Source organism: Dipodomys spectabilis, unplaced genomic scaffold (assembly GCF_019054845.1).
Source record: "Dipodomys spectabilis isolate Male_0828 unplaced genomic scaffold, ASM1905484v1 ptg000576l, whole genome shotgun sequence".
Classification (NCBI taxonomy): Eukaryota; Metazoa; Chordata; class Mammalia; order Rodentia; family Heteromyidae; genus Dipodomys; species Dipodomys spectabilis.
Genome location: NW_024871253.1, coordinates 128,602 through 154,872, shown reverse-complemented (window position 1 = coordinate 154,872; position 26,271 = coordinate 128,602). Strand labels below are relative to the sequence as shown.

At 43.9% G+C, this 26,271-nt stretch overlaps 1 protein-coding gene across 3 annotated transcripts in view; it reads right to left on the bottom strand.

The window, feature by feature from the left end:
* Myh10 (myosin heavy chain 10) overlaps positions 1 to 26,271 on the bottom strand; it is a 154,148-nt gene that overhangs the window by 40,899 nt on the left and 86,978 nt on the right. For all 3 annotated transcript variants that reach the window (XM_042670787.1, XM_042670786.1, XM_042670788.1), the window contains exons 12-15: positions 25,873 to 26,025; positions 16,644 to 16,817; positions 12,062 to 12,235; positions 11,464 to 11,578 (exon numbers count right to left, since the gene is read on the bottom strand). In XM_042670787.1, coding sequence (XP_042526721.1) covers positions 11,464 to 11,578; positions 12,062 to 12,235; positions 16,644 to 16,817; positions 25,873 to 26,025 — 616 coding nt within the window. The remainder of the gene's footprint in view (positions 1 to 11,463; positions 11,579 to 12,061; positions 12,236 to 16,643; positions 16,818 to 25,872; positions 26,026 to 26,271) is intronic.

The window sequence follows — 26,271 nt, the reverse complement described above, 5'->3', positions numbered from 1 at the left end:
AGAAGAGAAAGCCGTGACCTCGAGAGGTAAGATACCTATTCAGGTTAGGCAGGTCTGGAATGAAGGTTAGAGAAGAACAAAGAAGAGCCATGTAGCTTCCAGACCCACACATGTAAACTGCTTCCACTGAGGAGCCTCCAGACTCAAGCGTGGAGTGTCAAAGTTACTCTTCTGGTTTTGGCACTAGAGTCTGTCTACCATCTTTCCTGAGGCTTTAAATTTTCTCTTGTCACTCATCCCAGCAAAAACTGGTACTTCCTATGAACAACACATTTCCCTTGATCCTGCATCCACCCATTTCTCTTTTAGCCTTCTTGGTCCCAGATTCTTTCAGTAATACTATGGTTTGAACACAAGGCCTGGTACATGTTAGGTAGGTGCTCTACCATTGGAGTCACTCTGCCAGTCAGAGCCATTTTCTTTTTTAGAGTGGTTCACATACTCCACATCTTCCCCACTCTCTCCCACTGTGCAGACACTGCCCTCTTGCTCACCTCCTCCTTCCTGCTCAGCACCATCACAGGCCATGCTCACTTACTGCTAAGCCACCAGGGCTCAGTTCACTTGGCCTTGGTACGTTCATCTTTTGACCATTGCTACAGAATTCGATTTCTTTACTTTCTTATTAGGTCTGTGAGTGGGACTCAAACTCCATACTTGACACTTTTGCTCACTGGCTGATGCTCTACCAGCTGAGCTGCGCCTCCAACAGGGGTTGGTTGGTTCATTTATTTATTCACTGCAGTATTCTAAAACCTCTTGCCACAACCAGCTTGTTAAATGAACCTCAACTTCTCTGGTACCCTATCTGCCTCTAGTTCCTTCTAGAAGCCTCTAGTGGCTTCTCTCCCACTTTTCCTATATATCATGGCACATTCTTGAGACCCAAATTCAACTCACTTGATCTCTTTCTGGAAAATGTCAAGATACCGGTGCAGACACTGGTATTTTGACTTCCTCAAGCCATATTCTCAGCCAAGTGATCTCAGAACTCTACATATACCTAACTACCCAGCACCAGTCACGAAATCCACGATTCTCTCCCACCAGCAAGTCATAAAGATGCCTTGGCCCTCTACATGCTCTTGTGAAATGCCCAGCTTGCTGGCTTTCACTCAACTTTAAATCCTTGCTCCTAGCACATGCTCCACACAGATAAGGGAGTGAATAAATGAAGTAGACATGAAATACATTTACATTTCAAGTAGCAGAAATGCACTGAAAGAACAGGATGCTAAAAGAAAAGTTTTTGGTTAAGTGTCATTGATGATCTCCCTAATGCCAGTCAGTGGCAGCAGCACAAGTAGGAGATGGGGTAGGGGGGCAAGAAGGACATGAGTGACAAGGCCAGGCTCCTCAAGAGATGATAGCAGAATGCACCCAGAGAGTATCACAGAGTAAACAGAAGGGGATCACAGAGGAGAAGGACAGAGGAGATTCAAGGGTGGATCCACTAGCTTTTAAAATTGCTTAAGATTTAGGAAGTAGGCCAGAATCATTCCTAGGATTCTGGCTTGAACAGTGGAGTGGCTGGAGGGTGAGATCATGGGTAAGACAAGGAGGGAAATGGGCTTGGGTGAGTGTGGGGGGGGGCCTGTGAGGCAAAGTGGGGAGAAACACTGAGACAAGCTGAATGCTGCAGTCTACTGCTAAGAAGAGACGCCTGAGAAGGACTGAGAATTTGGGGGCTGTCAACTTACAGATCACATTTAAATTTACAGACCTGGTGAGCTACCAAAAGGGAGAACAAGAAGAGATAGGGTCTCTTGAAAAGGAAGACAGTTGCTAATAAGGGTAGCGCCTACTCTCTCCCTCCGCCCCCTGCCTCGGCCTTCTGGTCACTCTAACCAGAAGCCAAGAGTAACTTCAATTCCTCTCTCAAGCTCAGCTTTCTCTCAAGCTGGATAAGTCAAACTTCTAAATGTGTTTGCTCCATCCCTGCCTAGCCACTGCCCTAGTTTTTTGAGCCCTTCCTCTGGCCTTAACCTCATTTCACCTCCTGCCCCTGCTGCCACACATACCTGTGTCTCAGTATAATGATGAATAGCCATTTCTAAAAGACACACAGTCCAGCCATTTCCCTTTGCCTGCCCCCTTCAGGCAGTCTGGCAAACCCTTCATCACTTGTAAGCCTTCACTCCTTTGCCTAAATACTTCTGGAAGTCTTCTAAGGCTCTGATCCCCACTCCGCCTACAATGAATACTAAAGAGGCCAGTGCCTTCCCTGGGGTTCAAATCCCAGTATTCAAACCCTGAGCATCTTTTCTGTTCCACTGGGCCCCTCCTAGCATCCCACCACTCAGGGCCCTGGGAGCTGTTTCTGGGGTCCTTCTCATCCTCATCACCAGCTCTGATGATCGCCACCTCCCAGGGCTGGAGCACAGCACCTGGCACACAGTAGCTCGTTAATAAAGAGCCACTGGAGGAACGAAAAGGTGACCAAACAAACAAATTATCACAGAACAAAAAGAACAAGAGTGCCATGTTTGATTTGTAGGCATCCACTTTTACTGGCTTTGTGCGAAGTCAGGCTGTTCTGAAACTCCACAGGCTGCACTGTCTAAATAATCAAAAATTATAATCATGAATGTGCTCTTCAACTTTAATTTTAGTAAGGGCAATCCAAAACCAAGTGTTTGGATTTAAAAAAAAAACAATGCTGTGTACTTTCTGTTGTTTTTAAAAATTTAAATTCAGAGTTAAATTCCACCAATGAGCAAAATGGTAACAGAGAAACACTTTTAGGAAATGCATTAAATGATTTGGGACATATTGATTTCAATAAAAAAAAAAAATCAAAACCCAGAAAAAGTTCCATTTGAGAAGAGGATTTTCTTGTGGAGATGGGTAGAGTGGAAAGCAGAGAAAGGCTAGGAGAGACAAAAATCTAGCAGCAATGTGAAGTGAGCTGAGCTGCTGCTCTGGGACCTAATGAGGCTCCTGAGCCTCAGTCTCCCTGTCGCAGGCTCAGACTCACAAAGCTGGGGTAGAGGCAAAGAATTAAAAGTATTCTTCACTGACAACTTTTATTAATTAGTTAATTATATTTGTTTGTTTAGGCCAGTACTAGGGCTTGAACTCAGGGCCTGAGCACTGTCCCTTAGCTTTTTTGCTCAAGGCTGATGCTCTAACACTTGAGCCACAGCCCTACTTCTGGCTTTTTGCTTGTTATTGCCATGAAAGTTTTCTTTTCTTTTTTATTATAAGGGGTCATACTATTTAGTGTCAGAATTCTTTTTTTTTGGGGGGGGGTCAGTCATGGGGCCTGAACTCTGGGCCTGGACGCTGTCCCTCAGCTCTTCAGCTGTAGACTAGCGCTTTACCACTTGAGCCTCAGCCCCACTTCCAGGGCCTCATGCATGCAAGGCAAGCACTCCACCACTGAGCCAACTTCCCAGCCCCTAGTGTCAGAATTCTTAACTGGCCCTTCTTGCAGAGACAAAGAAGAGGAACATGAGATTTTTATGCTTTCAAAACCTGCCCTCAATACATGAACTACTAAACTTTTTGAAGTATTAAAGGCAGATCTCTGGAAATTTACCTTATTAAAACAGCTAGAAGCCAAGAAGGAAGAAATGGCTTCATTGTTAATTTACCACCAACCAGTGATGGTTAAAGCACTATACCATACCCTGCTAGCCTGTGTCAGGCACCTCAACAGGTTGACACCATTTCACTTTAACTAGACAAGAATGCTACTATGTTACTAACAGTTAAGAACAGATATAGAAATGAGTTTAAATGCTATAAGCTCCTAGATACAATCTCAATGTCAGCCTGTCCCTGTAATATCAACACAGACAACCATTCCCTAATTCATTGTAGGAACCAATACGTCACAATAGTTGCTTTTGCATATTTGGAAATTTAAACAAAAGTTCCAGGCAGTTCAGAGGCTGACAAGAGTCGTGTGATTTAAGGAGAAAGCACACTTTCTTACCCCAAGCACTTAAGTATTAAGTTGAATTTGAGTATTGCATCTCTTCCCCTTCTCTTTTGGAACCCCTCCCCCTTCCTTTCCCGCTCCCTCCATGACTGCAATGCACACACAGCCCATGACTATTTATCAGCTGGGTCTAGGCACCCTATAAATAAAAGTGGACTTGCAGTAAACTAAACCAAGGACATAGAGATGTACTGAGTGTTTCTGCTCTCATCCTCCCAACAGCTGCAGCAGCTGTGTGCAGGGCCACAGCAACAGCAACTCTCCCATGCACCAGGTGCAGGCTCCTGAGCCACTCCCTGAGTGCCAAGAGCCACTGTCCCGCTCCACCTGAGCAAGCCCAGCTGTGCTATTTCTCCTAGTTTCTAACTATCAGTAAGAGTCAAGATATAAAGTGGAACACATTGCCACAACCAAATCTTTTGTCCATCAAAGTTGATGATACTTTCAAATATAAATGGAAGGAAGTTCTTGAGTTCAACTGGAAACCTGTGGCATTTCAAATTGGAAAGCTAGGAATCCCCTTTTCCCCTTTCTCCCTTGCATGCATCGTTCCAAGCTTTTGGAAACTTCTCATTACCACAAGCACATTTTTATCCTTAGCTTTCGGTGCTTTCATGACGCATGACCAGGGTCCACATGAGCTTTGTGTGATGCCCACTTTTCAGCGCCACCATCGCTCAGCATTATCATAGGCAATCACTATTTGGATCCCCAGAAACTCCTTCATTCACTGCCTTCTGAGAACACATTGAAAACACCAATGTCCTGTTTCCATTCTTACATTTTTAACATTTCCCTGGAAACTCTTGAACACACAAATGCATACTGAACAAAGTTTTTTGCTAAAGAATGAGTAGGCCCAGTTTCAAGGACCATATTTAGTCATGGTAGATCAATGGGTGTCCGAGGGGAAATGGAGAATGAGAGACTCTTGATACCTGGTTCAGTCAAGAACACAACCAAAGGCTATTTTATTTAGAGAGACAGAACCAGGGCCACAGTGCGAACGTGGTGTAGTGAGCAAGCCTACTCCTGGACTGTTTATAGGAATGAAACCATCTAAGAGGAGCTCTCTACTGGATCATGCACAGAACAACACTCTGTGTACCCAAAGGTCACAGGCCCACAGGAAAGAGATCTGTGCTTCAGGGGATGGAAGGGTCCTGGTGGAGGGAAGCTGCTGCGTGTGAAACTTGGGAGTGGGACCGCTGCCTACCGACCTACCTACCCATCCAGCCATTTTCTCACTCTATGACTCATTCATGGTGTGCCTCGCTTGTGCCAGAGGTTGGGGGAAACGAGCACCAACAGGCCCCGCCTCTGCTCTCAATAACTCATACTCAGTGGAGCACCAGTGGCTTGAGCCTGTAATCCTAGCTACTTAGGAGGCTGAGATCTAAGGATCTTAGTTTGAATTAAACCTGGGCGGGAAGGTCTGTGAGACTCTTATCTCCAGTTACCTAGCAAAATGCTGAAAGTAGATCTGTAGCTCAAGTGGTAGAGTGCCAATCTTGAGTAAAATGCTCAGGGACAGCACTCGTTCAGGCCCCAGGATGAAAGCAAGAAAGAGAGAAACACACAGAGAGAAAGAGAGAGAGGGAGAGGGAGAGAGAGAGAAAGAGAGAGAGAGAGAGAGAGAGAGAGAGAGAGAGAGAGAACTCACACTCTGGAATTCTGTAAGATTAGAAATCCAAAAGCAGACACTATTAATATTCATCTAACGAATGGAGAATTCCAAAAAATCAAACACTAACCTTCTGACAAAGCACAAGTCCTAGGCAGTCCTAGCCTAATTTGGCCTGTCCACCTTTTCCCCTTTCCAGTGCTCCCAAGGCCAAAAAGCACTGAGTGAAAAGGTTTCTTCCTTTAGAGTTCCGTGATATTTTCATTCGAGCTTCAATTTGCTTTGCATAATCTTCTTTCCCCTCCCACTCCCTGCTTGCAATCCACTTCTTCTAGAGTATAAGAATTAAGGGCAGGAATCTTGCATAACAGGCACCATCTTTTAGTAATCTGTAAATTAACTTTTGAGATGGCTTTAGATCTCACCATTATCATGTTCCAAAATTCGTAATTTGACTTTCTGTTCCAATTTCACCGAACAACTGGAAACCTGGATGTTTTTGTCTTATACTGATTGGAATTTTTTTTTTTTTTTTGGTTGGTTGTGGGGCTTGAACTCTGGACCTGGGTGCCGTCCCTCAGCTCTTCAGCTCAAGGTGAGTGCTCTACCACTTGAGCCACAGTGCCACTTTTGGTTTTCTGGTGGTTAATTGGTAGACATTCCTGCCTGGGCTGGCTTTGAACTGCAATCCTCAGATCTCAGCCTCCTGAGTCTAGGATTACAGGCGTGAGCCACCGGGATCCGGCTGATTGGGCTTTTAAGGGTCCTCTGCCAGTTAGGAGGCATTTTTAAAACAGTACTGAGGGTTCAGTCAACAAAACGGACACATCTTGAACTCAATTTCAAGTCCAAAGTATAAATTCGAGCAACACGCCTGTCTTAGCCTCAAGTTGCACATTTCAAGCCTTGAAAACAGCTTTGGGTTCTAGCTCCATAGCCAGACAAGCATCCCAGGTCTAAGCACAGGCATAACGATGACACCAACAAGCCTGAGATACAGACAGCATTATTGGTTCACAAAGTGGTAGTGACTCAAAGAGAAAACAACTCCTTGGCATTCCTTAAGGGTTGAAAATTTAAAGGTGATTTGTAAACAGAGGAGATGTCATTTAGCAGATCAACTTGGAACAAATTTCCTTGAAGGACTGTGTATCAAAATGACACTATTGGAAAAGGTAGTGGCATACCTTTTACTATGCAATGCTCTAAGTGCTGTGCATAACATAAGAAGCGATGTGTAGGCAGTAGCAATAGGATTGTTTATGCACCCCAACAGTTGCCTTGAAGTATAATAAAATGGAGCATGAAATGAGAGGTTCATGCAGGCCTATGAGCAAAATGAGAACAAAACCCCACAAACCAACACCCTCCCCTCCCAGTGGGCCTTGCCCTCCCCAGCCCCCCAAGTTTGTCCTGTGGCCTTAAGTCCCTTCTGGATTGGAGGACCTACAGGCTGTGTACATTCACCTGGTGGCTCATGAAGACCAGAAACACTGTCATAGAAAGAAGCTCTCTGAATATTCTGAATCTCTACAGCAGAGAAACAGTAAAAACAGGACAGAAGAGCAAATACACAAACACTTCAGTTAGTGTGAGACACATTTGACATCACAAGTAAAACTCTGAAATGGGGCTACACAAGTAGCCAATCCGGGGCAGATCCCATGCGAACATTACTGTTAAGAAAATCTGCGCATTGGGATAATGTTCTTTATAAAGTAAATTTAAATTGAATCAAAAGAGGATATTCTCAAGTGCAGGTGTGAGCATCTTATGATAGCCACATTAAAGAATTGCCCCAGGAGAGTGCAAAATGGCATTTAAGAGCAATGAGGTACCAGTTGATTCATCTTGCAATCAGTAAACCAGAGCAATATTGCAGTTAAGTTAGAGCATTGATTTTACTGTGAGAAATTCATACTGTTGGGAGAATTAATCTCCAGGATAGATTTGGAAACACAATTTACTTCAAATACAAATTACTATGAGATTGGTAACTATCATTAAGGAAAAGGAAACCCAAGTTTTGCTGTAGTGAAATGTTAAAATAACTTCAAATCCTGAGAAAAATGACCATATCACTCATTACTCATGGAAATGTCCAATGAGGCATACTTAAACAAAAATGTTATCTTTAGTTTGTTTTTTTTCTCCTGTAATAAGTCTTATCAAGTGGCAAGACATTCTGTGTAGCTGGTAGAGAAATTCCAAACTATCTCTTAGCAAAAAGTAGGGCACTATGAATCTCTAGGGCAGGGCTGCCACCAATATGTCTTATTCCTTCTGGTCTGGCTTTGGGAAAATGGTGAAACCTTAACACACCCTGGATTTTAACCCCAAATGTTTTATGCTCCAAGCAGTGTGCCCTGCCTGTCAGGCAACTGTGTGCAAGCATCATGTATTCGTTTTTGCCTTTGCATTTCAGTGGCTATGAATAGAGGAAAATTACATGTTTTGGCAGGGCTACTTTTCTTTTCCTAGGGACAAAGTTCCCTTATCTCACGAGATCTCTACATCCCAAGTTGAGCAGTGATGCTTAGAACCTGCCAGCTTCTGTGCCTGCCGCTGAACTTTCATATGAAACTTCCAATCCTCAAACGGAAAACATACAAGTACTGCCTCACTACCTTCTCCTCCCCCTCCATCCTGTGGCTTACAGCCTGAGGTCTGTTATCCCTAAGATTCAATCAACTACCTACCTAGGCAGATGAGATTTCCTGTTCACAGTGGAATTATCAGGAGAGCAAACAAGGTCTGCCTCAGAGCAGAAGCTTACAGGGGCCTATCCTAACAACAGTAAGAATACCTGCTGTCTTACCGGCTGTGGTCTGTGGCAAAGCAAAGTCTTGGCACAGAGCTAGGCACACAGTGAAGCCTGAAGGTCAGAGCTGCAAACTTATAAGTGCAGATAAGCAAGGCTGACTGAAGGAGCTCAGCAAAGTTGTGACCAAATAAATGACTTTCCTGTATCTAAATGGTAATCACAGATGCAGGTAAGGAAGAGATTCCCAGACTCAGTCCTCCTGGCAAGACCTATTTGAGCTGAAATTTGGACTCATCAATCCAGTCTCCCAGCTCCACGCTTACCTGACAAATCTTACCATTCTAAAACCTTGGCCCGCTACTGGACAGAGCCCTCTCTGGTATCTGGAACTAAAGGAGGAGGAAAAAGAGGAGGCCCGGGAGGCCGGGCACCTGGGACTACCCACATGTGGGTTTTGACTTGCGGGCAGAGGGCGGGGCTTTCGCTGCTTTTGCTCCATCTCCCCGGTGGAGCCATGGGAAGCTCCACATTAGACAGGAGCCAAGCACTCAGCAGTGGTTTCATGCCACATAAAAACAGGAGTCAAAAAAAAAACGTCCAGAATGCCAGACGTGTGTATAAACCAGGACCACATTTCCTTTATTAAACTGTCAGTGTTCCTCAATAGCCTGCTTCTCTTAATGAGAAGGAAGAGAAAAGCAATTTCTGAGACTCCCACAGAAAACCTTGCTCCCTTCCCTTTACCATTTGGGAGGGGGAGGGGGGAAGGAGGGGCATTCCTTCCAGAGTACCAGTCACCTTTCTTGCCCTCCTTCTTCCAGGGACTTTTGCCCCAATCCATCCAAGAAACTACCCATTTCACTTTCCTTCTTCAAGTTCAGACCGAACCAACCAACTGAGGCTCTTTATTCACTGAAGTCCAAGCAAAGTCCCCTTGGGACAGCCAGGCTGTCAGGACTACTTGAGGGCTGGGCCTGGCCTCTACTACCATCCAGCCCTACTTTCCTGCTTTCTCACTCTGTGCCCTACTCTCCAGTTGAAACGGATGCACCTGACACTTCCCAGCTGTCATGGATTGTCTAGGCCCTGCTACCTTCAGCCCAGATTAGTTAGCTTATTCAGACCTTTTTCGTTTGTCTTTTTTTCCCCCGGTCCTGGGCCTGGGCACTCTCCCTAAGCTGCTCAAGGCTACCTAAGACGCAGCGCCATTTCCAGTCTTTTCTGTTTATGTGGTGCTGAGGAATTGAACCCAGGGCTTCATGCATGCAAGGCAAGCACTCTACCACTGAGCCACCTTCCCAGCCCTATGCTGATCTTTTTGCTAGCAAATGTTGACGATGTAGCCAGAATGCAAAATGCGCATACATTACTGCTGAACACACTGAGTACAGCACTCCATATTCGCTTCCATCCTCTAATTAAAAAAATCCATATTCGGGGTGAGATTGGTTGGAATATATTGTAAACGTGTAGAAATGGATCAATGAACTCCTTTGTACCATAATGTGAGTTAACTGAAAACAGGCAAACAAAAAGAAATCATGATTGCCCTTGAAAGACAAAGAAAACTGCACCCTCCTTTTTGATGCTTTACATGCTGTCCTCTGTTGCACATCCCTAGAGTCTCGCTCTATGCCACTCACATAGCACTCATCACGGGATCCTCTGGCACTCAATGGTTTAGGCCTGTTTTCCCACCTTCACTGCGTTCTCAGATCTGGACAGTGGTGACAGGAAGAGGCACTGAGTGAGGCTGGCGTACCTATGCGTCCTGTATCATCAGTCACAATGGAATGGACCCTCAGGAATAGAAGGTATTTATGACTGACACTCCCCTCAACCTCGCTCTGTTCCCTTGGGGAAACTGTTTCCCACCTGCAGTGCTGACTCCCAATGTTGGTATTTCCAGCACGAGGGATCTTGTGATGACCTGAACTCAGTCCTGTTTCCTGCTCTGGTCCTGCTCCCAGCAACACAGTCCAGAGCAGCTCCACTCCAAAGGCTTTGCCAAGTCTACCCAAGGCCCAGGCCCCTCTTCTCTGCTGTTGGGTAGCACCTTCCACTGAGTAAATCATTGCAGGGACACTGTGCACACAATAGCATTTAAACATACAAAGATGAAAAGCTTCGGTTTTACTCATTGGAAAGCTAATCATTCTCCCAACCTTCAATGTCTATGTGTCCCAGGACACATTCACACAGCGGCAGAACACCCACTCCTGTAGGCTTCCTTCAACACTTGCCCTGATAATGCACATGAGCATTCTGGGGGAGCCTTTGCTGCCCGGGGGAGCCTTTGCCTCTAAAGGCCCAAAGCCCTTTCTTTTCTGAATTCTGTGCTTCTTTCCCTCTATTTCTTCGATAGCCAGATGAATAGGTCTTGAGACACTACAGAGAAAGCTGAGGGAGCCAGTCATGAAATAGGCCTGGCCTCAGTGTCAAGGCCTAGGCAGAGACAGTTCCGGGGCTGGGATCAGACAATGAGACCTGAACCAATCAAAGAGGTGTGGGAGAAGCAAGATGAAGATAAAGAGGTGGAAGAGAAGCAGCAGCAGAGCTAAATTCTAGGAAGAGATGGTTCCTACTACATGCAGAGACACACAGGAGGGTTGTTTTCTTGCTATTAGTAAAACTAGTCTACAATAAACATCACCGAATTACTCTACTTGAGACATATGTATGTAAAACAACTCAGAGGCCTGATGGAAATAGAAGCAACTAGTCTATATGCCAAGAATTGGAGAGTTCATTCACGAACTACTCTGTGTGTGTGTGTGTGTGTGTGTGTGTGTGTGTGATGAAAAAAAGTGTTGTAACTAAACTGTCACGAGGGACCTGAGGCATGGTGTAGCTCTTTGTGACTCTGAGCTTCGAATGTTTCCACACTCCCCACTGCATCTGACCAGAGGGCAGATGTCTTGTTATGTTATTCATTTCTCATTCCATGTATTCTCAAAATGGATAACCTCTGATATAATGGCAGCCCTGCTCTAGGGAAAGAAAGATATTAAAGTGGGGAAAAACAAAGAAAAAATATATATATAAACATACACATACATGTATAAGAATCGTAACTCTTAGCTCTAAATGATGCCAGCAATGTTAATTACAAACAAAATACACTCTTACCATCCTTCCAAAGCTCGGCGACAAATCTGTCTGACGACTGGTGCAGTAGGGTGGCCACGTTGTCGTTCAGGGGGTCCATGTTCTTCATCAGCCACTCGTCTGCCTTGTAGTCCACCTATCCCACACCCAGCCAGTGTGGCGAGATGGAGAACACAAAACCAGACACAAAACTGAATTACTTTCATCCCATAAGCCCCTGAATGGCTTGTCTTGAATGGTAGGCATTTGTAATGTATACTATATAGCAGCATGTGTAAATGTTTGTTTTTCCAATGTGAGTACTGAAACTTGAACTCAGGGCCTTGTGTCCTCCCTTGGCTTTTTTGCTAAAGGCTGGCACTCTATCACTTGAGCCATAGCTCCCCTTCCAGTTTTGGGGGGGGGGGAGCGGTTGAGTGGAAATAAGAGTCTCATAGACTTTCCTGCCTTCAGATCTCAGCCTTCTGAGGAGCTAGGAAAACAGGTGTAAGCCACCAGTGTTTGGTTAAGCATGTGTAAATGTTTATTATCACTTTGGTGATTCTTTCATAAATTGCAGCAAAATCACAGAGCAACTGCTATTAACAAGTCTTTAAAAAAAAAACAACAGGATTCTTACCTTTCCTGCATAATGTATAATGCAAAAGTCAGCTTTGTCTTTAAGTTGCCGAGGTTTCTGAAACTTGGAGTGGGAACCTTGCTCTTGAACCAACTTTTCAACAAAGGTTTTATCTGTGGCTTTAGGGAACCAGCACTCTTCATCCAGAAGGGCCAGCACACCAGGAGGGTTGGCCTAATAGCAAGAGGCAACAGGAACACACATGGTTTACATCACTCCAACACCATTGGGTTCAACATCTTAACTTCAAGGTCATTAGAGCTACATGAAGATCTATGAAAAAAAAGTATGGCTAGGATGGAAAATAAGGGCTAGACTATAACAAGTTTGTAATTTCAACATGGAGATCCTATCTGCAAAGTACAGGCAAGAAAAATGGATGAGTAATTTATCCAGTAAACTTTTAAACAGATAATGTTGTATGAGAGGCTCCTAAAAACAGCAAATGCAAAAAGGTAAGAAAGGAAATTAGAGGAGAGTAGGCTAAGAGATCAAATTCAATGTTTACGTTTTATATTCAACAACTGGCTGGACAAATTACTATAAAATCTCAACTGATAGGCTGCTTGGCCCTGTACATTCTACACAATTTAGGTTTTTGTTTAATTGATGATGAAATCAACTATCTCACTTTACATTTGGTAAAATATTTAAAACTATGATTTTATCATGGGCGATGATAAAATAATTCATAATATATATTTAACATACATTTGGGCATTTATTTTATGTCACTTAATTAGCAGATCAATGACAAAAGGTCTGGGTAAATCCAGACTCGGGAAGTAGGTCAGCAGTGATGGCTGACAGGGGAGTGGGGGTGGGGGGGCTGCTAGTGGCTAGGAGGGTATTTAGAGGGTGATGATAATATAGAATTAGATACTGGTGACAGCTTCACAAACTTTATGAATATGTCCCAAACCAAAGAGCTGTAGTCATACCATGTATACATTAGGGAGTGTGAATTACACCTTAATTGCTAAATAGAAAAATTAAAAATAAATAAATAAATGGTATGCAGCTTGCCATTCATTCTCTGGGATGACTTACCTTTCACCTTTTGTGAGTAGTCCTTTAGAATCCTTTATACTTACTGGGGAAGTGCTAGCTATCAAGACTATTTTTAAATGTAAGTCACAATTAAATATGAATCCAACAGTGTAATATCATGATCAGAGAAAAGTGAGGTTGATTGGAACACCAGTGAGGGTAGAAGCTGAGGGAATCCTGCAGTGAGACCCTCCTTCTCCCCCCACTCCCTCATCTCCCTGGCTCAATACCCTGGCTCCTTCACCTAAAAGAACTTTTGGGCCGGGCGCCGGTGGCTCATGCCTGTAATCCTTGCTACTCAGGAAGCTGAGATCTGAGGATCATGGTTCAAAGCCAGCCCAGGCAGGAAAATCCGTGAGACTCTTATCTCTAATAAACCACTAGAAAAGCAGAAGTGGTGCTGTGGCTCAAGTGATAGAGCACTCGCCGTTGAGCTGAAGAGCACAGGGACAGCGCCCACGCCCCACAACCAGAAAAAAAAAAAAAAGAATTTTTGGGTTTCAGATCAGCTAAAGTAAAAGGAAATTCAGTTAGCTAGGAAATTCAGTTAGAGTGACAGGTTAATGCAACCTATCCCTGTTGAGATATGAAGCTCTAAATAAATGTTAAGCTAACCAAATGTTCCCTTTTTTTTAACCCTATTTTTTATATGTCTAATTCCCTCAAATGAAAATATTCCCAGGTTCTGACAGAGGATCCCCAAAACAATTATTTTTTTTCCTAAGTTGAGTGATTTTGGTGACTTAGCCTTCAATATCAAGATCTCTAGTCATCATTTCTATTAATTGGGTACTTTTAAAGAGCTGCATACTTAGGAGTGTGCATTTTTGTATGATGTAATTAGATTAATGTAGTTTTTTTTTGGGGGGGGGGGGTGGTCCGGTCGTGGGGCCTGAACTCTGGGCCTGGGCACTGTCCCTCAGCTCTTCAGCTCAAGGCTAGCACTCTACCACTTGAGCCACAGCGCCACTTCCGCCTTTTTTCTTTTTTGCTTATGTGGTGCTGAGGGCCTCATGCATGCAAGGCAAGCGCTCTACCACTGAGCCACCTTCCCAGCCCCCTCATGTAATTGTTGTATGCATACTTTCTTTGTGTGTGAAAAGCTTTTGAACTGATAGGTTGACAGACTTGCCTGCTACCACCCTATTTCCAAGCCAGGTAGAGGCTGGGCTTGTAAAAGAGGAGGTAAACCTGGTGCAATATGGGGAGATACCACCAGAGACCACTTTCAACGGTACTATAAGTGGGTATCATTTCACATACTGCAGTTAAATTTCTAATCACCAATGAACTCTCATAGAGTTTAATTTTTTTCTTCGTTTTTTTTTTTATTGTGAAAATATTGTACAGAGGGGTTACAATTACATGGGCAAGATAATGAGTACATTTCTTTTTTTTTTGGGGGGGGTCCGGTCGTGGGGCCTGAACTCTGGGCTTGGGCGCTGTCCCTCAGCTCTTCAGCTCAAGGCTAGCGCTCTACCACTTGAGCCACAGCGCCACTTCCGGCTTTTTTCTTTTTGCTTATGTGGTGCTGAGGAATCGAACCCAGGGCCTTAGGCATGCAAGGCAAGCGCTCTACCACTGAGCCATCTTCCCAGCCCCATGAGTACATTTCTTATCAAGCATTATAGCCTCCTCCTTTGTGTCCCCTTCCCATCCCTTCCCATCCCCCCCCCACCTCAGAGTTTAATTTTTTTAAAAAGCAAAAAACAAACAAACAAAAAAAAACAGCCAGAAGCTGGTGCCTTACACCTGTAATCCTAGCTACTCAGAAGGCTGAGATCTGAGGATTGTAGTTCAAAGCCAGCCCAGACAGAAAAGTCCTTGAGACTCTTATCTCCAGTTAACCACCAGAAAACCTGAAGTAGCACTGTGGGTCAAAGTGGTAGAGTGTTAGCCTTGAGTAACAAGAGCTCAGGGAGAGTACCCAGGCCCTGAGTTCAAGCCCTATGCCCAACAAAAAGGAAAAAAAAAATTCGTATTTCTTTAAGTAGAATAATCCTAAACTTGAGGTAAGCAGTTAATCAGCAGTAGAACTTGTTTCTTTCCTCCCCTTTCTGAGCTATCTTTGCCTTACATAAGGACAACAAAGGTAGGGAACAGAGAGGTATTTTCTAAGTTTTAGGGGAAGGGCCTAGAAGTGCTAGTCGGTGTAAGGAGAGTAGGAAGAAAGCTGAAGGGAAGAAGGAAAAGAGGAACAGAGGCAAGAAGAGGAGGTAAAAAAAGGAAAGAATTCAACTATGTACTGTCCAGAAATTTCTAGGTATAAGTGGCTATTATCAAAGTCCTATCTTCCCAATATCAGTTCTTTCTGAACACCTTGACTAAATCACTTTCCTAAAACAGCATTTCCAAAGTGGGTGCCAGTGACTCACCAAAAGTTCCAACACCAGCAGAGACGTCTGAGAGACTCCATTCCCAAAATAACCAATAAAAATCAGGGCTAGATGCATAGCTTGGCTGATAAGAGCACCAGCCAAGCAAGCAAGCTGAGCAAATGCAAGTAAGAAAAAAAAAATTCTGATTTCTGGCTCTAGCTAATTTGAGCCCATAAAATCCTACTGTGGGATGACCTTTTCCCTTGGCCATATCTGTATCTGTGAAGTCTATACCACTGCCAGTCGATCATGGCCTCTGCCTCTTCAGATTCATAGAGCATCACTTACAGCCCATAGCATGGAGCCCATGAACCCCCAATATGTTCTGCTGTTTTCTCTGGCTTTAAGACCAGGTCCATGCTCTAGATCTGGAGTTTCCAAAGCGAATGAGTTATACATAGCTCTATGTACTTCTGCATGCCAAGTAATGTATGTGTGTATGTTCTAGTACTGGGATTGAATTCAGGGCCTATGCACTGTCCATAGCTTTTTCACTCTAGGTTGGTGCTCTACCATTTGAACCACAGCTCTACTTCTGGCTTTTTGGTGTTAACTGAAGATAAGAGTCTCATAAACTTTCTTGCCCAAGGTGGCTTGAATGGCAGTCTTCAGATCTCACTTAGCTTTCCGAGTAGCCAGGATTACAGATATGAGTCATCATCCTCTGACAGAAAATAATTTCTGACTTTTTTTCTAAGATGGTCACTAAAAATATATCTGCCAAAGAACCACCCTCCCCCAAACCAAACTAACACTGAAGCTGCTAATAAAAATAATCTCCCAATTGGGCTGGGAAGGTGGCTCAGTGGTAGAGCGCTTGCCTTGCATGCATGAGGCCCTGGGTTCAATTCCTCAGCACCACATAAGCAAAAAGAAAAAAGCCGGAAGTGGCGTTGTGGCTCAAGTGGTAGAGCGCTAGCCTTGAGCTGAAGAGCTGAGGGACAGCGCCCAGGCCCAGAGTTCAGGCCCCACGACCGGACCCAAAAAAAAAAAAATCTCCCAAGCAATCTTTAGTTACCAGGGCAGGACAAAGATACTTTATCCACATACCACCTTTCCAGGCAATTCATACGAGGAAATTAATACTGTCTTGCATTATGACAGCAACAGGTTCTGTTTGAAGGAGATGGAAGCTAGACCGGAAGGATACTCACAGGCCTCTCGATGAGGTCGATGCAGGGCTGCAGGTCCAGGCCAAAGTCGATGAAGTTCCACTCGATGCCCTCGCGCTGGTACTCCTCCTGCTCCAGGATGAACATGGTGTGGTTGAACAGCTGCTGCAGCTTCTCGTTGGTGTAGTTGATGCACAGCTGCTCGAAGGAGTTCAGCTACGTATGTCGAGTCATTGGCCAAACAGTGGGGAGGGGAAGGAATGCAGGAAGCATTAGCCATCAAGTTACTGCAAAAGTTCACTAAAAATGATGCAAAGTATCAATGTCATTATTGGTTTTATCCAATGCTAATGACTATGGGAGGGGTCTCTCGATGTATCTCTTTCTCACTCCCCCATTCTCAACCTTTTTGAGACGATAAAAAGAACCAGAGATGGTCATATCACATTACTGAATTGCAAAAATTAAAAAAGGAGGGCTGGGAATGTGGCTTAGTGGTAGAGTGCTTGTCTGGCATGCATGAAGCCCTGGATTTGATTCCTCAGTACCCCATAAACAGAAAAAGCCAGAAGTGGCGCTGTGGCTCAAGGCATAGAGCGCTAGCCTTGATCAAAAAAGAAGCTCAGGGACAGTGCCCAGACCCTAAGTTCAAGCCCCAGTGCTGGGGAAAAAAAAAAAGAAAACTGGATAAACTGCAAATAAAATGTGTCAGTTCTTATTAGTGAGCTGTCAGGGAATAGAAATGAAGAAACACATGTGACAGAAAGTGAGAAAAAGAAGCGAGACTTGGGAAGGACAGAGCCTGGAGGCAAGCAAGTGTCCAGGGGCGGGGAGGAATATCTGGAATACATCAGTCCTGTTTGTGCTATTCTCTGAGGCCACAGACTCCAGACTGGGTAAGAACGGACTAAGAAACATCTTTACCTCACAGGGTTCTTTCTGGGAGCTCTGCCTGACCTGATACAGAATGTGTTGAGCACCTGTGAGGCCCCAGAATGCTTTTTTAAGTCAGCCCTTCTCTATCAAATGCCTGATCTTTGTCATTACCAAAAGCGATACTGTACTGCTCTCAATCAGGGAGTCCTAGCATCTTTCTGTCTCTGTCCTCTGAACTCTGTCCATTTTTCTGTAGTGCTACTGAGTGGATGATGGGATGGATGGATGAATGAATAGGTGTCCTTTTGTGAAAGTAACAAAATCATCCTATATATTGTAGCACAACCCTTATTCTTGCTGCTGTTAACATGAGTAGCATATGCCCATAAATAACCCCTTTCATTATAAAAAGTAACTTTCAATTAGAGACAATTCAGTTTCCAAGGAATATACTCATGGCCTGGAAAGTCCCTACAACCTGCTATGCTGTCTTAAAACTAGGTTGTGTGAGGAGTTCTCAAGATGGCGACGGGGCAGTAGGGAAACGCCACAGCTCTCTCCAACCAAAAAGAGAGTTCGAGTTCCAACCTTTAATCTCCCCAAGAGACCGACAACAACAAAAAGACGAACACTCAGAGAAAAACCAGAGGTGGAAAATAACAAAAAAAGAAAGAGAGGAAAAGAAGAAATTCAGAACAGAGAAGAGCGAAGACCCCTCCCCCAACCTTTACTGGCCACGCGGCAGTGCGCCAAGCCGCCGGCCAGCCGGCCCGGCGGGGGCTGCCGGAGCCACAGAGACACAGGGGGCTGCTTGCAGATCACCAGGTACCGGATTGCAGAACAGCGGATCGCCAGGAACAGAGAAACCTACCAGCCGGGAGTCTCCAGGAGGATCCCACCCCACCCATCACTCTCCACCGGAGCGGAGAGGCTCCATCCCGCCAAAGCCGCCCGGCACCAGCAGCGCCACAAAGGGACCTGTCCGCAGACCACCCGCCCAATCGCAATCGAAACTACCCGGCGGGGGGCCGCCCAACCCAGCCCGCAACCACCCCAACTGAACTCGGACTGCAACAACAACTGACGGACTGCAACAACAACTGACGACCTACAGGGTGAGTACCCATCAGGGGACAGGGAATCCATCAAGGGAGACCAGAGCTGGAGGGAATCCCCAGACCCTGACCTAGACTCCCTACCCCAACACCCGGACCACAGGACCCACTAAAACTGGGAACTGTTCGAGAGCCCCACCAGCCGGTGGAGCACACTCTGCTGGCCAGGCCAGAGCAAGAGCGCCCCTGGAAGGGAGCTTAAATGCTCAAGCCAGGAACAGTGCCCCTGGGTCAAGACTACCAACAGTAGAAGAAATTTGAACTGTGTCCTCCAGGCTGCATAACCAAGGTGGTATACACATTAGCACAGGCCTAACGAGCGCGCTCCAGGCTGGGGCCGGAACCAGGCCAGGGGACCGGCGCCTGAACAAAGCAAAAAGGGTCAGAAGTGGGGCTGTGGCTCAAATGGTAGGGTGCCAGCCCTGAGCTGAAGAGCTGAGGGACAGCACCCAAACCTAGAGTTCAAGCCCACAACCAGCCCAAAACAAACAAACAAAAACACATCAGGAGCCCATAGCAGACTCCAGTATTTGGGAGAGTGCATCCAGAGCATCTGATCTTCCCAAGAGCACCCGCAAGAGCAAACACAAGCAGTCTAGGCTGCTCAACCCTTCCAAAGGCGGGAATTGCTACAGCAGAGAGCTGAGAATCCTAAGTGAATAGCAGCTGGAAATAGGCTCCCAACAGAATCCAGATCAGGCACAGACTCTCTCTACCAATACAGAATCAGCAACCAAGCAAAGACAGACACACCAAAACAAGATTGAAGAGCAGTCTCCTGAACCCCCATGCGAAAATCACAGAGAAAAATCACAAGGTTTACCACTACCCAGGACAGCAAGCTCACCTCAAAAGCCAGCAGCCACGCAGGGGAGAGCCCCAGTGGGAGCAAAGCAGGAATGGAAGACAAAAACTACATCCAAGGGTTGCTGGAGGCAATGACTCAAGAAATAAAGCGAGAAATGGATCAGAAATTGAAAGAGCACAAGGATGAACTATCAAAAGATATACAGGATATCAAACAAAAATTGGATGCAAAAATAGAAGCTGCACAAACCTCAGTAAGAAGTGAGATAAACGCCAAATTAGAGGTAATGCATACTGATATCACCTCATTGAGAGGTGAGATCAGTACTCTGAGAACCAACATTGAATCCATAAAGGGATCCATTTCCACCATGCAAACCACAATAGAAGCCACGGTCAACAGAGTGAATGAAATGGAAGGTAGAGTGTCAGATACAGAAGACAGAATACACCAACTGGACCAAAAAGTGACAGATATGGAAAAATCACTCAAATTAAACCAAAGGGAAATTCAAGAGCAAGCAGATAATGCTAAAAAATTTAACCTTCGCATAATCGGAGTGGACGAAGGTGAGGAATTCCAGAGCAAGGGAATGCAACACCTATTTAACAAGATAGTCAATGAAAATTTTCCCCACCTCAAAAACGACCATCTTAACTACATCACAAAAGCTTATCGAACACCCAACAAGCAAGATCCCAGGAGAAACACTTCTAGGCACATAATAGTAACAATGATGGATCTGAATAATAAGGAAACAATCCTGCATGCAGCAAAAATGAAGAAGGAGCTATACTACAACGGGAAAAAAATTAGAATCACTGCAGATCTCTCCACACAAACAATGAATGCAAGAAAAGCCTGGGAAAGCACCATACGAGCCCTGAGAGCCAATAACTGCCAACCCAGACTGATATACCCGGCAAAGCTAGCATTCACATTCGATGGAGAACTGAAAACTTTTAATAGCAAAGAAAAACTAAATGAATACATAAACATTAAGCCAGCATTACAAAGAATTCTAAGAGGGGGGACACAACCTGAAGAAAGCAACCAGGAACTGGGACCTGCCCCAAACAGGCATTACTCAAAGTCTAACTGAGCAAGCACAGGAGGAAAGGAAAGAAGAAAAACTTAGGAAAACGGAATGGCAGGGACAACAATGCATCTCTCTATACTTTCTCTTAATATAAATGGGCTGAATTCGCCAATTAAAAGAAAACGAACTGAGGACTGGATCAGAAAACAAGACCCATCCATCTGTTGCCTTCAGGAGACCCACCTCTCAGCCAAACATACAAACAAACTCAGAGTGAAGGGGTGGAAAAGGATCTACCAATCAAATTCCCCCAATAAGAAAGCAGGTGTAGCTATCCTGATATCTGACAAAATAAACTTTTCATTAAAATCAGTACAGAAAGACAAGGACGGACACTACATATTAATAAAGGGAACAATCCAAGAGGAGGATATAACCATCATCAACTTATATGCCCCAAATATCGGTGCACCCAGATATGTTAAACAAATGCTCTCAAACTTACAGAATAAAATAGATCCCAATACGATAATACTAGGAGACTTTAACACGCCACTCTCACCAAAGGACAGGTCTACCAACCAGAGGATTGGCAAAGAAGCTACCGAATTAAGTGAGGCCATACTTCAAGCGGAATTAACTGACATCTACCGAGTATTTCACCCTAAAACAACACAGTACACATTCTTCTCAGCAGCTCATGGAACTTTCTCCAAAATAGACCATATCATAGTTCATTCAAGGAACTTAAGCAAATACAAAGGGATCGACATAATCCCCTGTATCCTATCTGACCACAGTGGAATCAAGCTAGCTCTCAATAACAAAGCATACCGCAGAAATTTCTCTAATACATGGAAATTGAACAGCACACTCCTTAACAAGGCCTGGGTAACAGAAGAGATCAGAGAAGAAATAAAGCATTTCCTAGAACTCAATGAAAATGAAAACACCTCACAAAGAAACTTGTGGGACACAGCAAAAGCAGTCCTGAGGGGCAAATTTATTGCCCTCAGTGCCCACATCAAGAGAATGGAGACAGACCAAGTAAATAATCTCATGTTGCAACTAAAACAGCTAGAAAAACAAGAAAAAATGGGACCTAAAGCTACTAGACGAAGCCAGATAACCAAATTGAGAGCAGAGATTAACCAATTAGAAAATCAGAAAACCATAACCAAAATAAACCAAACAAAAAGCTGGTTCTTTGAAAAAATAAACAAAATTGATGGCCCGTTGGCAAGATTAATTAAAAAAAGAAGAGAGGAAACCCATATTAATAGGATTAGGGATGCCACGGGAAACATCACAACACGTACCCAAGATATCCAAACAATTCTAACAGACTACTTTCAAAAGCTATACTCTCTAAAGGAAGAAAATCTGGCGGAAATGGATGCATTTTTAGAGAAATACAAGTTACCCAAACTGAGCAAAGAAGAAGTTAACCAATTAAATAAGCCAATATCCTATAATGAGATACAGGAAGCTATCAAAAGTCTTCCAACAAAAAAAAGCCCAGGACCAGATGGATTCACAGCAGAATTCTATAAGACCTTTAAAGAAGAACTAATACCCATACTCCTCAAGCTCTTCAGAGAAACAGAGAAGGAGGGAGCTATCCCAAACTCATTCTACGAAGCCAATATCACACTCATCCCCAAACCAGGCAAAGACCCAACCAAAAAGGAGAATTACAGGCCAATCTCCTTGATGAACACAGATGCAAAGATCCTTAACAAGATTCTAGCTAACAGAATCCAGAAACACATAAAAAAAATAATACACTATGATCAGGTAGGCTTCATCCCAGAGACACAGGGATGGTTTAACATACGTAAGTCAATAAATGTAATCCAGCATATCAACAGAGCCAAGGTCAAGAATCACATGATTATCGCCACAGATGCAGAAAAGGCCTTTGATAAAATTCAACATTCATTCATGCTAAAAGCTCTGGAGAAAATAGGAATAGAAGGAACATTTCTAAAAACAATAAAAGCCATTTATGACAGACCAATAGCCAATATTATACTTAATGGGGAAAAGCTACAACCAATCCTCCTAAAAACAGGAACAAGGCAAGGATGTCCACTGTCTCCACTCCTCTTCAACATAGTCCTAGAACCCTTAGCCAGGGCAATAAGGCAAGAAAAAGACATTAAAGGGATCTGCATAGGGAAAGAAGAAGTGAAACTATCCCTTTTTGCAGACGACATGATACTATACCTCCACGATCCCAAAAACTCCATCCCCAAACTTTTAGAAATCATAAGTCACTTCGGCAAAATAGCAGGATACAAAATAAACCCACAAAAATCAGTTGCCTTCCTATACACTGATAACGCACAGGAAGAGAGGGAAATAAAGGGAGCAACCCCATTCACAATAACCTCCCAAAAAATAAAATATTTAGGAATTAACCTAACCAAAGATGTAAAAGAACTATTTAATGAGAACTATAAAAAGTTAAAGAAAGAAATTGCAGAAGACACTAGGAAATGGAAAGACCTCCCATGCTCCTGGATAGGCCGACTTAATATAGTAAAGATGGTGATACTTCCAAAATTAATATACAAATTCAATGCAATTCCTATTAAAATCCCAATGACGTACATCACTGAAATACAGAAAACAGTCCAAAAATTTATATGGAACAACAAAAGACCTAGAATAGCCAAAACAATTCTAGGGGATAAAGACAATATGGGAGGGCTATCCATGCCGAACTTCAAACTCTACTACAGAGCTATAATCACAAAGACAGCATGGTACTGGCACAAAAACAGACCCGAAGACCAATGGAACAGAATAGAAGATCCAGATATAAATCCACAGGCCTACAGCCAGCTGATATTCGACAAAGGAGCCAAAGACATACAATGGAAGAAACACAGCCTCTTCAACCGCTGGTGCTGGGAAAACTGGGCAGCCACATGCAGAAAACTAAAAGTGGACCCCAGCCTATCACCATGCACCAACATCAACTCAAAATGGATTAAAGACCTTAACATTAAACCTGAATCTCTGAAACTACTGCAGGACAGAGTAGGAGAGACACTTGAACTAATAGGCACAGGAAGGAACTTCCTGAACAGAGTCCCAGGGTCACAACAAGTTGGAGAGAGACTCGACAAATGGGACTACCTTAAAATAAAAAGCTTCTGCACAGCTAAATCTATCGCAACTAAGCTAGAAAGACAACCAACTAATTGGGAAAAAATATTTACCAGCAATATATCAGACAAGGGGTTAACATCCTGTATATACAGGGAACTCAAGAAACTAATCCCTCCCAAACCTAACAAACCAATTACTAAATGGGCAAGGGAACTAAAGAGGGACTTCTCAAATGAAGAAATAAAAATGGCAAAGAAATGTTCATCATCCCTGGTGGTGAAGGAAATGCAAATAAAGACAACCCTGAGATACCACCTTACCCCAGTCAGAATGTCCCACATCCACAAATCAGCCAACGACAAATGCTGGAGGGGATGTGGAGAAAGAGGAACCCTATTACACTGCTGGTGGGAATGTACACTTATACAACCACTTTGGAAAGCAGTCTGGAGGGTCCTTAGAAAGCTAAAGATTGACCTCCCTTACGACCCAGTCATACCACTTCTAGGCATCTACCCTGAACAACAGGAACCAATATACAAGGACACGTGCACCTCCATGTTTATTGCAGCACTGTTCGCAATAGCTAGGATATGGAAACAACCTAGGTGCCCCACCACAGATGAATGGATCCAAAAATTGTGGTATCTATACACAATGGAATATTATGCAGCCATTAGAAATGACAAAATAATGGCATTTGCAGGGAAATGGATGGAGCTAGAAGGAATCATGTTGAGCGAGGTAAGCCAAGAACGAAGAGACAAACGGTACATGGTCTCCCTCATAAGTGGATGCTAAATCCAAAAGGTTAGTGATACGACAAAACTAACAGGACTTAAGAAACAAAGAACTCCCGCTCATCTGGTTGAACCACTACTAAATATCCTCATGCTGCTGATCACAAATATGGTATATAACATGTGAACACTGTTATATATTACAGACTGTGGTAGACAATTTGCTCCAGGGAAGTTAGAATGAACTTGTGACTTTGAAATTATGTAATCATTTAATCACAATCAAAAAAAAAAAAAAAAAAAGAACCTCGGGGAAGGGAGGGAGGGAGGGGATGGTAGGGGGAAAACAATGGAGGGGGTAACAATGTTCAAGAGGAAGTGTACTCATAACCTCACTCATGTAACTGTAACCCTCTGTATAGTAGCTTTACAATAAAAAAATAAAATAAAAAAAAAAAAAAACTAGGTTGTGCTGGGAGGGAGGTTATGGCGGGGCGGGGGGGGGCGGGGGGGGGCGGGGGGGCGGAGGAGGAAGAGTGGGTAGGGGGAGGCAATTCAGTACCCCTTAGTAGCTAAAATAACACACTGATCACAAGAGGTAGTTAGTTAATATTTCTATTGCTATGTAGTCTACCAAAGAAGAATGACAAACTATCTGTAAAATGTTGTTTCTATCTGTACCTAAGGTTTAAAAGATACTTATTTTAAGAAAAACAACGTTCTATCAACTTCTTCATACCTTCTCTGTGCAGAGAAGGTATGAAGCGAGGGTATGATCACAAACTTCTACTGTCTTGATGGCATTTGGAAAAATCTAGCCATGGGTTGGGAATGTGGCTTAGTGATAGAGTGCTTGTCTAGCATGCAGGAAGCCTGGGTTTGATTCCTTAGTACTACATAAACAGAAAAGGCCAGGAGTGGCACTGTGGCTCAAGTGGTAGAGTGCTAGCCTTGAGCAAAAGAAGCTCAGGGACAGTGCACAGGCCCTGAGTTCAAGCCCCAGGACTGGCCAAAAAAAAGAAAGAAAGAAACTAGCCAGATGCAATGTAATAGGACACTGACCGCATTGTGCCATGTACTGCTCCTCAAGACAGCACCTGTGCCTGGCCACCCTCCCCCTCCCCCGATCTGCCACATGTCTTCTTCATAATGCCTTACTTCTACTTTGGCCCCATACTATACTCCATGTCTTCTTGACTCCCCGCTCCCTTTCATCAGCTATGTCTAGATACCCTGGCTTTCCAGCAGCTTCTAAGCTTTGACAAATATTTTCCCATATAGAAGCAACTGGATTCACACTTGTCCCAGGAAGGCATTCTGAAGGTGACAGCCTCTTGTCCTTTAAGAATCCCCAAACAGGCAGTTTGAGGGTAAAACTATTCCTCACCCCCCACTGCCAGTTGCTCATCACAGGATCCTTTCATTGTGTTCTTCACACATTTGACAACTACATGGGTATTTGCCTTATCACATTCCTGGTACTTGGCACTGGACCTGATTCATAATGAGCCTGAATGTTTGATAAAGAACAAACAATAATAAAGAAGAGAGAGAGGGAGAGGAGGAGAAATACCTCGAAAATCTCAAATCCAGCAATATCCAGGATTCCAATGAAAGATGCTCCCTGTCGTTTGGTCCTATCCAGAGCTTTATTGATACGGTGAACGAGCCAGCGAAAGAGTCGCTCATAGGTAGCCTTCGCCAATGCTTCTACTGCAAAATCTGCCTACAATTAGATAATATTAACCTTTTATCTCAGAAATAAACTCAAAGAAGCATTAAGAGCTGTCATATAGAGTTGAATGTTAGATAATACTAAGAAAAAAACTTGAAACAATGTTTATTGCTTAATTCCATTTCAATTTTACACATGAAGGGAGGGTAGTATTAATATCATTAAATGACAAATGGGATAATGGGGAGATGGGCAAAGATGCCCAGGAGAATAAACCTCCTCCACTGGCTCCAGGGT